We start from the raw sequence: 11,888 nt of genomic DNA, 5'->3' as shown, positions 1-11,888 counted from the left end.
TTGCAGACCGGGCAAAAAAATCCTTTGGGGGCAGCCCAAGCCACATTTTCCACAGGAAATCTACAGGAAAAAAAAACAAAAAAACTCACTTGGCAGTTTCTGGGCTTGCTCCCCATTTTTAAGCAGATTTTTAGTGTAGTTTAGCTTGGTGTTTTTCTCTCCCTTGAAAGAGAAATTAAACTTGTGGGGGTGCTGAGATGTGGCTTAGAGATTAAAGAGAAAACAGGACGATTTTATCCAGAGGCGTCGAAGAGCTTGCAGTGCTGGTGGGTCTCGGTGTGCGGTGCTCAAATGCCATCTAGTGGCACCAGGCACGGCAAGGCGGGGGTTTGGGGTGACTGGTGGGCGGGGCGGGCCAGGGGTCCGGTGGGGACATTTGGCTTGTCTGGCTTTTCAACCGAACAGCATCCGTGGGGGCCTTTGAGAGGGAATATTAAGAACTAAAGTGGCATAATAACAAGGGGAGGTGTGAGCAGCAGGGCATGAATCTTACCATGCAAAGGGCCCCGGGGGACATGGACAGGGGTCAGAGGAAGGTGGTGGTCCAGAGGAAACTCTTAGCACTGCCCAGAGCCAGGGATGTTGCTTTCTCCTTCATGGGCTTTCCATGCACAACTCATCCAAAACAGCCCAAAACCTGCTATTCTCTCACCAAGAAAACATTTTTGGGTGAAAAAACCCCCGATATCCAGGGAGGATAACCCCAACCACAGTCAGACAGCATTCCTCTGTGCACACCAGACTGGAATGAGTGGCTCTGTTGTTCTGGGGACAGACCCCACTCAGCGAGGGGGGAGCTATGCACCTCCTGCATTCTCCCAGGGCCCCCTTTTCCTGTGATTATTACCCTGCCAGCTGCTCTCCCAGCAAGCCTGGCTGACAGCCCCTGAAATCCTATTAACTGAGTTTCAGGGGAAATAAAGTTAATCATCTCCTTCACTTCCTCCTCCTCCTCCTCCTCCTCCTCCTCCTCCCATCACAGAGGCTTGTGGAGGTGCCTGAGCCGATGCTGTGAGGCCACTCTGACTATTGTGGCTGTGACTGATTCCATGGCCCTGGCCCTGGGCTGGTAGAGCCTCCAGCTCCAGAGGGTCAGTGGCTGGTACCAGGGAGGGAAGGCAGTCAGGGCAGGACAGAGGAAGTGATGCCGCTGCAGACGGAGATCCTGCGTGAGGTCTGGGCTGCCGACAGGTGAGTACCACTGGGCAGGATGTGACCTGTGGGGTGAGTGAAGTGCTGGTCATCCCTACCAGACTCCCGTCTCCTCCTGTGCTTTTTTCTCCTATTTTCAATTGCAATGCAATCTAGTGAGCAGTTTTATCAGTCTTTTTGTGTGGGGGTTTGGTGTGATGATTCTCACTGACTTACAGAGAGGAAAACAGGGCATCACAAAATTAACCTCCTTGCTGTCACCCTTGGCCTGTCCTGTGCTCCCTCCTAGGAAGGATGATGTCAGACAAGGTCAACCCAGTCGAGATAGGGGGAAATGTGCCTGGAGCCAAATGAAAGACTGACTTTTCCCCATTTACCAAAAATTGGGGCAGTCTTGTGCCCCACAGGGTCTGGGGAGAGTTGAAAGTCCTCACCCCTTTGCTTTCTGTGCCCCACAGTCCCAGTGAGGAGCCAGGAAGCCCCCAGCAGCACAAGCCCAAACAGGTGAGAAAAAAATCCTTCCCCTCCATCCCATGTGCCACCATCCCCTGCTGTGGGCTGTCCTCAAGGGCTGGGGACATCCTGAAACCCTGGGGCCCTACACCAAGGCTGACTTGGGGCTGGATGGGCTCACTACCGGGGTGCTGCAGCCTAGGAGGGCACAAGGTTTTGGGAACCCTCTTCAGTGCAGGTGGGTAGAGAAAATCCCACAGCCCTTCCTTCTCCTTTGTGCATCCTTCTGAACCCCCACTTTCCCTCAGTTTGAAGCACCCCGTGAGGTGGTTTTCTAGTTCCTAATTGCCACTTTATTAAGCCCCTCAGTTAAGCTGTCAGCTGTGAGTCACTTTCCCCAGGCTGTGACCCTGAAAGCCAGAACACCTTATTGCATTTCAACACAGCCCTCAAGTTCCATCTGGCGCTGGAGGGGTCTCAGCAGTAATTTCATCCACCATCCAATTGAACCAGCAGCCCCTCCTCAAAGAGTTTTGTTAAGTAACAAGTGGCTGTCCTCCCTGCAGCTGCTTAAGGGATTAGGAGATGTGAAAGAGCTTTTCAGTGTGAGTTGATGGCATGGAAGAAAACTGTTTCCCAGCTACATCATGGGCTCCCCAGCTCCCCCTCCCCAAGTGTGCAGTCCTGGGATACCACTGGGATCTGTCTGGATCCCACCTTTTGCAAAACACCTTCACCCTCTGCCACTGGAGCATCTGGGAGGAATGAAACCCCTGTGAGGCGGAAGATGCTTTCATGGGTAGTGGAAGCTCTAGTGCATCTGGATTTGCTTGGACCACTTTCTGAAGGTCCTGAACTGACACCCATTCCCCAAAGACCTCCTTTCCAGACCCAAATGCTGACCCACATGCTCAGTATTTGGTAAGTCAGGGTTATTTATAGCCCCAGATAACTGGGATTAGGTATGCTGTGTCTAATCCTCCTGCTTCCTTGCTCCTGCTGACCTCCATCCCAACAAGGCCCAGCAGTTTATTTTGCAGGGGTGACAGATGGATGTGAGGAGAGCAAGGCTGTCTGCCTGTTCCCCTGTACTCTGTCCCAGCTCAGAGTACCCATCAGTGCCCAAAGTGGCTCTCAGCCAGGGTCCCTATGGCACAGTGTGGCTTGTTCCTCTGTGCTGACACAGTCCACGGTGTCAGGGCAGTGTCAGCATCGCAACCCTTGCCTCTGGGGCTGGCATGTGACCGCCTGTCCCAGGGCAGATGCTCTCCTGTCTGTCTGCTAACAGTCCTTTCTGTTTCCCTCCTTCTGCTTACTTGGGGGGCTGTCCTGTGGTAAGTCACTCATTTGAAGTTGTGAGTGTCCCCATCCCACAGTGGGTCCTTGCTTCCATGCTGGGCCAGAGAGAAGCCCGGCTGTATTTCTGAACGGGGGCCGGTGCTGTATGAGTAGGGGTTGCCTTGCAAAGGGAAAAGGGGTTTAAGGCCAGCACCACCTCTGCAGCACCACCTATGGGGGCAGAAGCTGAAGAAGAAAAGGCAGGAGCCTGGGCTGGAGCCCGAGGCCAAGCCAAGGCGGCTGCGGGCGAAGAAGCCAAGTGAGGCGGCAGCTGCAGAGGAGCCGCCTGCCCCGGCACAGGGTGAGCACAGACCTTCACAGCTCCTGTGGAAATGTGGAGACATACCTGGCCCCCCCAACCCCGCGGCCTCATTCTGCACCTGCTGTGCTCTCCAGCGTGGGCATCTCTTGAAATTTTCAGGAGTGAAGAAGCTGAGGAAGAAGAAGGAGGAGAAGGGAGAGGAGGAGAGTGACAAGGACCCCTACTCCAAAACCTCTAGGGAGCCTCGGAAGAAGAAGGAATGCCCGGCTCCTCGCTCCCATGTGGCCAAGGGCCCCAAGAAGCAGCAAGGTGTGGGAACAGCACCCACCTGTCTTCAGGCATTCACTGGTGGCACCTCCTGTCCCCATGCACTATGTCCCACCAGAGCCATTGATGCTCCTGGTGGCTGTTGGGGCTCTGCGTATACTTGGCAGAGTTTTTTGGCCAAAACCCAGCTACGGACATGTGAGGAACGGGGATGGTGCAGAGGGACCTGCACTCATGGCCTCGGCTGGGGAGTTTGGACCCTGGGACTGTGGCAGTTGGCGGCAGGCCAGTGCCATCGGGTCCGCGGCCACCTTCATGAGGGGAAAAGGTGGGGCTTGGGCCCCTCCCTGCACTCGCGGCTGCAGCCGAGAGAGGGCGCGGGGACCGCGCCGGCTCCGCCCGCAGCGCTCGCGTCCCGCTGGACAGCGCGGATGGGACGGGACCCCGGGCCCCGCACCCGGGCTGTGACAGGATGAGGGCCCGTTTCGGCCAGTGCTGTAGCGAGAGGATCCCTCCTCGCAAACCACGAGGCTGAGAGGTCCCCGCTGCTAAAGGATGTTGAGTTGCTGATGCCGTGGTGTCACCTCTGGGCAGAGCTGGCTGGGGATGAGGAGGATGAGGAAGAGGAAGAGGAGGCAGAGAACAAAGATCTGCCAAAAAAGCCCAAAAAGAAGCTTCCTAAAGAGCCCTCCTCAGGCGAGAGCCGGGAGAAGAAGCTGAAGCCGAAGGGTGAGTGTCCAGGGCACAGGGACTGCTTAAGCCCAGCTCTGTCGTCACTTGCATCTGTTCTTGCTGGGACGAGGGACCCTGCGGGCGTCCTGTCCCGGTTACTGTCCCGGGAGGCTCAGGGGGCTGTGGAGCAATCGTTCCCTCCGTATTCAATCTCCCACCAGCCCAGCCCATCCCTTTCTGCTGCCCCCACCCTGCCACCTCCCTGTCCCCATCACCGCCTGTTTCCATCCCCATGTCCAGCTGCTCATCAGCTCCTCTGTCCCATCAGGAGAGAAGAGTGACCCTGACAGCAAAGTCAAATCTGCCAAAAGCACCAAGAAGGAGCAAATGTCCGTGTTTCAGGTGAAGAAGGAGAAGAAAAGCAAGAAGAAAGGTATGGGGTGAGCAGGAGGGGGAGGCAGCCAGTCCTGCTGCCCCACAGCATCACCCTGAGCCAACAGCATCTGGTGTGGTGATAATGTATCCCCCACGTCCCTCACAGCTGCCACCAGCAGTGAAGAGGAGGATGATTCTGACTCCAGCACCAAACCCATCAGGTCAGAGAAGAAAAACCCAGTATCCCTCTTCCAAACTGGTGGGGACCCTCCCAAGGAGAAAAAATCCAAAAAGAAAGGTGAGAGCCCAGCACAATGGGGGGTGGTAGGTGCTGGAGAGGCTGCTGAGAGTGCAGGTGAGCTTGGCTGTGAAGAGAGGGGTTACAATCAATGTTGTTGGCATGTGTCTATGCTGAGCTTGATTTTGGGGCTCAGTAGAGTCAGGATCTTCCCCCTTCTGTGCCCCTGCCTGTTCCTGCCTACAGTTCCTCCCAAAGCGGCTGAGAGCGAGGAGGAGACTCTGGAGACCCTGCAGAAAAACTCCAACAAGAAGGGGAAAGCAAAGAAATCAAAAAAGGTATGAAAACCCCTCAGAGCCATGGAGGACCCCTCAGGGTAGGGGCAGAAGAGCAACTCTTTCACCCAGGGTGTGTTGGGAGGCTGCAGCATCCCCCAGCAAGACCCACTGCAGCACTGTCCCCAAAGCCACCAGTTGCAGGGCCACAGAACGGAGGGATTGGAAGCAAGAAGCAATTAGTTGGGAAAGGAGGGGGGCTTTCAGCAGGTTTGGCTTTGGGTTCACCATCCCCTCTCATGAAGCAGCAGAAGGAGGAGAGGCCCCCATCACCTGTCATTGAAGTAGACAACCTGGAGGAGTTTGTGCTGCGACCAGCACCACAGGGGGTGACCATCAAGTGCCGGGTGACACGGGACAAGAAGGGGATGGACCGGGGACTTTACCCCACCTATTACCTTCACTTGGATAATGACAAAAAGGTTAGTTGGGTGGGGGCTTGGAGACTCCTGGGGTTCTGCATCCATCCTGGGGAACACCCTTCAGGTTTTGGGGGGATGCTCACCTGTATCCAGCTGGGGTGGTGGGTCCTTGATGGGGCTGCTTCCTTCTGCAATTCCTCCTGGGAAGTGACCCATGTTGATGGTACCTGGGATGATGAGCTAATGTCAGCTAAAGAGCCATTCTAATGCTGGGCAGGGCTCAGACCCCCTCGCTCTGTGGCACAGCTGGTATTTTGGGGATCATATTCATGACTTGCTCAAGGTCATGGCAGTGACCTACTGGGGGTTGAGCCAGGGGCAGCAGTGGCAATGGCAATGACAATGTCCTATGCCCACACGGTCCAACCACTCTACCAGGTGTTCCTCCTTGCTGGGAGGAAGCGTAAGAAGAGCAAAACCTCCAACTACCTCATCTCCATTGACCCTACTGACCTGTCACGGGTGGGAGAGAATTTCATCGGGAAGCTGAGGTAGGAGCAGAGGTGGCTCTCCATTTTGGTGGCACCCCATTCCTGTGGGACCCTGTCCTCACTCCCTGGGTTACCAGCTGCCCCAAGCAACGGCTGGGTCAGACAGGAGGCTAAATTTGCCATTTCCCACTGCTGGGTCTGACCTGAGAAGTGGTGGAGGGCTGAGAGGTGGCATCAGCCATGGCCATCTCCCGTCCTTGGCTGCAGATCCAACTTGATGGGTACGAGGTTCACAGTGTTCGACAATGGTGCAAACCCCGACAGGGCCAATGCTGACTGGTCCAATGTGCGGCAGGAGCTCTCGGCTGTGGTCTATGTAAGCAGCAGCGTGGGAAGCCCCTGCCAGACCTCCTGGGCAGGGGGGCCCAACCTGCACCCCTTCACTGGGTGCTGCCCCTGGGGAGTTGCAGAGATGTGGGGTGGGCTGGGGCCATCCTTGAGCCCTCACTCAGCCCCCCTGAGAGGCTGCAGCCCACAGTGGTTGCTGCTTTTAGAGACAGGGTTTCTCTTGCAGGAGACCAATGTTTTAGGGTTCAAAGGTCCCCGGAAGATGACGGTCATCATCCCTGGGATGAATGCTGATGGTGAGAGGGTGCCCATCCGTCCTCGAAACGTAAGTCAGGGGCCACGCTGGGCAAAACTCCTTGGAGGCTGGATTTGCTGGGGGTCATCTTGGATTTTACCCATTTTGGAGCATGGAGAGTCTTTCAAGTGTGCCTGAAATTCAAAGCATCTCTCTGGGAGGTGGCAGACAGTGTCTGTATTTTTTTTCTCTCTGATAGATCCCATTTCCAGGTGGGTACTGCTGCAAAACATCCCCCAGACATGCCATAGTGGGTGGCAGGGCTCTGGGTGTGGGGGGAAGTGTCACTCCAACCCTGCCTTACCCACTTTTGCCCCTCCCCAGGATAACGATGGCCTCCTGATGCGATGGCAAAATAGAAACATGGACAATGTAATTGAACTGCACAACAAGGCTCCAGTGTGGAATGATGAGACCCAATCCTATGTCCTCAATTTCCATGGCCGGGTCACACACGCCTCCGTCAAAAACTTCCAGATCGTGCACAGCAGTGACCGTAAGCTGGGAAGGGGGCAGGGTGGAATGGGGAATGGAGTGGGGAAGCAGTGCCTCATCAACTGGCCCCAACACCACCTTTTTTGCTGAGGTTTAGTTTTTTCATGCTTTGGGGTCCTGCCTGCCTTTGCTGGAGCTGGGATGAAGCTGGAGAGGGAGCACAGCATTGCACAGGAGCTGCCCTCAGGCTGGCAGAGGCAGTGTTGCAGGATTCCTATTGCCAAGGAAATTAGGGCAAGGACAGAAGCTGTGGGGTGCTGAGCCCCTCATCACACTACAGCCACCCACCCAGGCCAAAACAACCCAGAGCTTTAGCCCCAGCACTCACCTCACATTGCCAGTGGGCTCACCCTGAGCTGCACTGTACCTCGAGGACAGTCCCTCAGGGGTGCCAGCAGCCCTGCCTGGATGTGGCCACTCATCACCTGTCTGGTACAGTCAGAAGCTCTCGGCCTCCAGGGTGTTGGGTTACGGGACAGAATAAACCTCTTGAGGGCCTCTGGTTATTTTTACAGATTTCCTGTCACCTGCCCCCCAGTAGCAGCAGTCCCATGGTCAGGGGGTGGGGACATGAGTGGGGTCCCTGTCCCTTGAGGGACTGTGTGTTCTAGGGAGGAGTGCTGGAGGAACCAGGCAGTGCTGTGGTCCATGTGCTGGACCATGCAATAGGACAATTATACTTTTTGGTAACTTGTGCTGCAGGACAGTGCAGCCAGTGTGGGAGGCACAGGCAGAGCTTGGGGCTGGGGGGTGGGCAGCTGTTGCATGGATGCCCTGGGAAAAGGCAGGATGGGTACACAGGTGACATCCCAGTCACTCGCTCTCTCTCCCACAGCCGACTACATCGTGATGCAGTTTGGGCGTGTGGCAGATGACGCCTTTACCATGGACTACAACTACCCTCTCTGTGCTGTGCAGGCCTTTGCCATCGCCCTCTCCAGCTTCGACGGAAAGCTGGCCTGCGAGTAGCACCTGCTGGGGCTGCTGGGACCACTGGGACCACCTGCCAGTGCCCAGTGGATGCTCCTGCATCCCTTTTCTGTTCCACTCCCTGTGTTTCCACCTTCTGTCCAGGGCATGCCCATAGTCACAGTTACTCCTGGGGTGGTTGATGGAGCATGGTGCTCACCAAGTGCTGTGGGGCACTCATCCAGCTGCAGCCACCCTCTCCAGGCAAATTCAGGACAGATCGCTGGTCTAAGGTGATGGCAGAGCCAGGCCTGGGGTGTATTTAGCAGATGAGGGTGACTGCAATCCCTATCTCAACCCTTTGAGATGCTTCTTTCACTCGGATCCTGGAATCTCATCCTTGCCCTTTTTTTTTAAGATTCTGATTTGTACTTTTATGCTCAGTCCCCCAGTGAAAGGGGGTAGGTGGTCTCCTTGCTTTGTGTTTCTTCATCCCTCTGTGGGTCTGCACAGAGCCCACAACCAGATGGGCTCTGCCTAAGTTCCTGGCTAGAGACCCCCATCTTGGCTTGATGCCCACTGAGCACAAAGCCCCTCTTTTGCCCCATTTTGTCCTGGTGTGAGCGGATGGCCGGTGCCCACTCTGTCTTTTGCACCCACTGGCTCTCATCCCACTGCCCAGAAACTGTTGGGAATTTGGGTCCCTGAGAAGCAGCCTGGCACCCAGAGCACCAACAGCCCACGGGCATGTGTGGAGGGATGACAGTGCCAGTGGAGGAGGGCCGGGAGCCACGTGAGGCAAAGCTGGCACTGCTTGCAGGGTCCCGGCTGGGTCAGTCCTGCTGGGAGGGACCTGGAAGAGAAAACTCAAGGTGCACCAGGAAGCAGTGGAATGACTCATGAGGTGTGGTACAGTGCTGAGTCATGCTCAACACCCAGACAGGCCCTGCCAAGTCCCCCATTCCTCTGCCATTCTCTGCCCCTTCACTCTGCAGTGTCTCTCCAGGCCCCACACCCCCTGGGTGTCCCCACTGTCCCCAGCTGGCTCCCACTGGTGCTACCTGTTCATGGAGAGGGCCCAGACAGAAGGTACCAGCCTGTCTCAGACTGGTGGGGTGTCACAGGGAGCTGCAGGAAGTCATTGGGAAGGGCAGGAGCTGCAGAGGGGTAGTTCAGTGGGAGCAGAGCAGCCCATGCTCCCAGCACAATCCTGCCTTTAATGGAGTGAGGATTTGGCTGCAAAGACAGTCCCAAATCTGGTTAATTCAGTGATAAGAAACATGGGGACCTGCCAAGGTCTCCTGAAACACTGTCCTCAACTCCCTGATGCTGTTTCTCTCACCTGTTCAACTCATGCACTGACCCCAGGACAATTTGGGATTCCTTTCCTAGGATACATACAGGTTGTTCCCCCATTCTGGGGCCAATCTGAGCCCTTCAAGTTAATGCATCTGAGAGGTAGCTGGAGCAGTCAGGCTGAGGAGTGGTAGATGGATGAAACATGCAATTGTGAAAGAGGGACACTTGTCCTCACTGGGCAGTGTTGCAACACCACCGTGGCCTGAACCTGTCTCTGCATGGAGCTGAGGACAGATGACAGTGACAGTGGGACCACAAGCTGCTGCTAGACCACTGCCAAACATCTTGCCCCAGTAGCTTTGCAGATGAGTGGAGTTTTTCCCACCAGCTGCATGAATCCAAGTTCCATGATTCATCAGCAGATGCTCATGGCAAAGGGAGGTGGAGAGCTTGGGGGCAATGGGCTGGTGTGGGACATTGTCCATTACCCATGTGGTGAGATCAGAGACTGTCTTGTGAGCTAAAGGGACAACCAGCCACAGCCATTCAGGGCCAGCATCCCTGGCAAGGTATGGCCAGAAAATGTGGGGAAAGCAAGAGCATTCTGCCCAAATCCAGACATGAACCCAACATCTGTTTGAAACTGGGACAAGCTCAGCTAATGGCTGAGCTAACATTTGTCCCCATTTCTTCCAGTGGAAGCAGAAAAGAAGCAGCAGGGTGAGAGAGAGGGGTTTGGGCTCCCCAGGTTCTGGCTGGAGCACAAGCTGTTGTTATCCAGGTTGATTCTCCCTCTCCTCAGCCAAAAAGTCTCTATTTTGCCTGTTGTTGCTTGCAAATCCCTCAGGTCTCCTGGCCTGTGGCATGCCTTGTGTGTCCAACACAATGTCACCCCATCTCACAGCAGTTACTGCATCAGTTGCCCATCCCAAATCCCTTACACAAACCCTCTAACACAAACCAACTGCAGCACAAGAAACAAGTGAAAACAATTTAAGAGGGCAATGGATATTTGGGCCCTTTGTTTGTGCTGGCTGTTAACACCAGAGGAGACGAGGGGTGGAAGCCGTTGAAATGTGTATCTACTTTGGCGGGCGGAAAGTGTGACGGATGGTCTAGAAGACCAATGGCTGAGGATGCTGGGGTGTGTGTGGGTGTGAATGGAATGCTCACTGCAAGAAAAGATTAAAAAAAGAGAGAATAAAGAGCCTTATCAATGGCATTTGAGCCCAAAGTGTGTGTCTTCCTGGGAGAAATCGTTTTCTAAGTCCCTAGGGATGATATTTTCCCTGCAGCATGAGACTTTGAGGCTTCTGAAGCTTCATTTTAGGGGACTAGACTTAGGCTGGTGTTGCAGGGATGGACTTAACTCCACAAAGTGCTTGTGGAAGGGCACAAGGATGGCCAGTGGCCAGAGGCAACTGTTGTTAGCCCCTCAAGGAAACCTCCTGGGAAATGCATTTTATTTTTGCAGAGATGCTTACAAGGCAAAGGGAAGTTAAAAAATAAGGCCCCAAGGCCACAGCTCTGTGCTGAGCACTGCATCCCAGCCAGGACCAGTGTTGCTGCAGTGCCAGCAGCTCTCTCAGGCAGTAGTTGCTGGCATCCCTATGCCACACTCATGAGTGGAAAGATGCTGGTCAAAGATGCTGGTCCAGAACTGAGCAGGAAGATGGACGTGGGGGTCTTTTGTCCAATAGCTTGCTACTACCTCTTTCCCAGACCCCTGGGACTCGGGGGACTCCATACACCCAGCCCCAAGCACAGGCTCAGCCCCTGCACTCTTGAGGGGGTTGATGGATATTTTCCAGAAGGCAAATGCCCCATAGGGTGGGAAGCTACAGAGGGAAAGGCTTGGTGCATCCCAGCGGGTGCAGGAGGGGTGGCCACCATGGGGAAACTCCTTGTCTGGCAATGGAGGGGCTGGAGCTGTTTGGTTCCCAGCAAGACGCTGAACAGCAAAGAGCGTTGCAGCCCTGGGTCCTTTCTTTCCAGCCTTGAAGTGGTGATACACTAATTAATTAAAGAAGTGATCCTTAAGAGGTGTTTTTCTCTTCTCTTTCCTTCCCCTCCCCATGAATTTATTTTGGTGATATTTTTTTAGAGGGAAAGGCAGACTGGTTGCTGGTAAGCTGGGCTGTGGCATTGCAGGATGGGCTCCTTGATGTAGCAAGAGACAGGCAGCAATGTGAAAGCCAGTATTTTTCAACTGCTTTTTAAAAGGAGTAATTTTTTAATTAGTGAATCCATTCTGGAGAAGTGTTGGAGTTTTACAATGTTGTAGCTGTTCTTGATGTCTTGCCTAGACTTGGATGTTCTGACCATACGAAAATATTATTTATGGCATTGCAGCTTGCAGCTCTTTTATATTATAATTTGGGAAAGGAAGTTGCTGTTCCCACCAGTGGACAAAAAAACAGCAGAAACAAGGATTAAGGACTTCCGAAGGAGGGAAAAAAATTAAGAGGCAGAATGAAAACAAACCACCGAGCCAGGCTTGAATCATTGCACTCCAGAACAAGCTCATCCCAGCACTGCTGGCAGTTGTGTTGGATGCTGAAATGAGACCCCTGCCCCCTTGGCAGGCCCAGAGCAGT

General features: G+C 54.5%; 1 protein-coding gene across 2 annotated transcripts; it reads left to right on the top strand.

Annotated features, from left to right (window-relative positions):
- The first annotated feature begins 3,883 nt into the window (after positions 1 to 3,883).
- Positions 3,884 to 10,513, top strand: TULP1 (TUB like protein 1). Of its 2 annotated transcripts, XM_071578522.1 has the most exons (10): positions 3,884 to 4,201; positions 4,473 to 4,577; positions 4,686 to 4,817; positions 5,004 to 5,095; positions 5,341 to 5,514; positions 5,893 to 6,005; positions 6,213 to 6,321; positions 6,520 to 6,618; positions 6,913 to 7,084; positions 7,919 to 10,513. In XM_071578522.1, exons 1-10 carry the CDS (start codon positions 4,042 to 4,044, stop codon positions 8,050 to 8,052), a joined length of 1,290 nt encoding a protein of 429 aa, XP_071434623.1. In that variant the 5' UTR covers positions 3,884 to 4,041; the 3' UTR covers positions 8,053 to 10,513. The 2 variants fall into 2 exon arrangements, with proteins under 2 accessions (XP_071434623.1, XP_071434622.1); XM_071578521.1 differs by having other exon boundaries at positions 4,686 to 5,095.
- The last annotated feature ends 1,375 nt before the right edge of the window (positions 10,514 to 11,888 follow it).

This window comes from Pithys albifrons, chromosome 28 (assembly GCF_047495875.1).
Source record: "Pithys albifrons albifrons isolate INPA30051 chromosome 28, PitAlb_v1, whole genome shotgun sequence".
Classification (NCBI taxonomy): domain Eukaryota; kingdom Metazoa; phylum Chordata; class Aves; order Passeriformes; family Thamnophilidae; genus Pithys; species Pithys albifrons.
This window is presented reverse-complemented; position numbering and strand designations above follow the sequence as displayed.

Bases quoted from the DNA above. Each gene is read 5' to 3' on its own strand.
- TULP1 (XM_071578521.1), top strand. From the start codon at position 4,042: ATGCCGTGGTGTCACCTCTGGGCAGAGCTGGCTGGGGATGAGGAGGAT. The intron at 5,515-5,892 runs GTTAGTTGGGTG...CCACTCTACCAG, and splicing joins ACTTGGATAATGACAAAAAG to GTGTTCCTCCTTGCTGGGAG. The intron at 6,006-6,212 runs GTAGGAGCAGAG...CCTTGGCTGCAG, and splicing joins AATTTCATCGGGAAGCTGAG to ATCCAACTTGATGGGTACGA.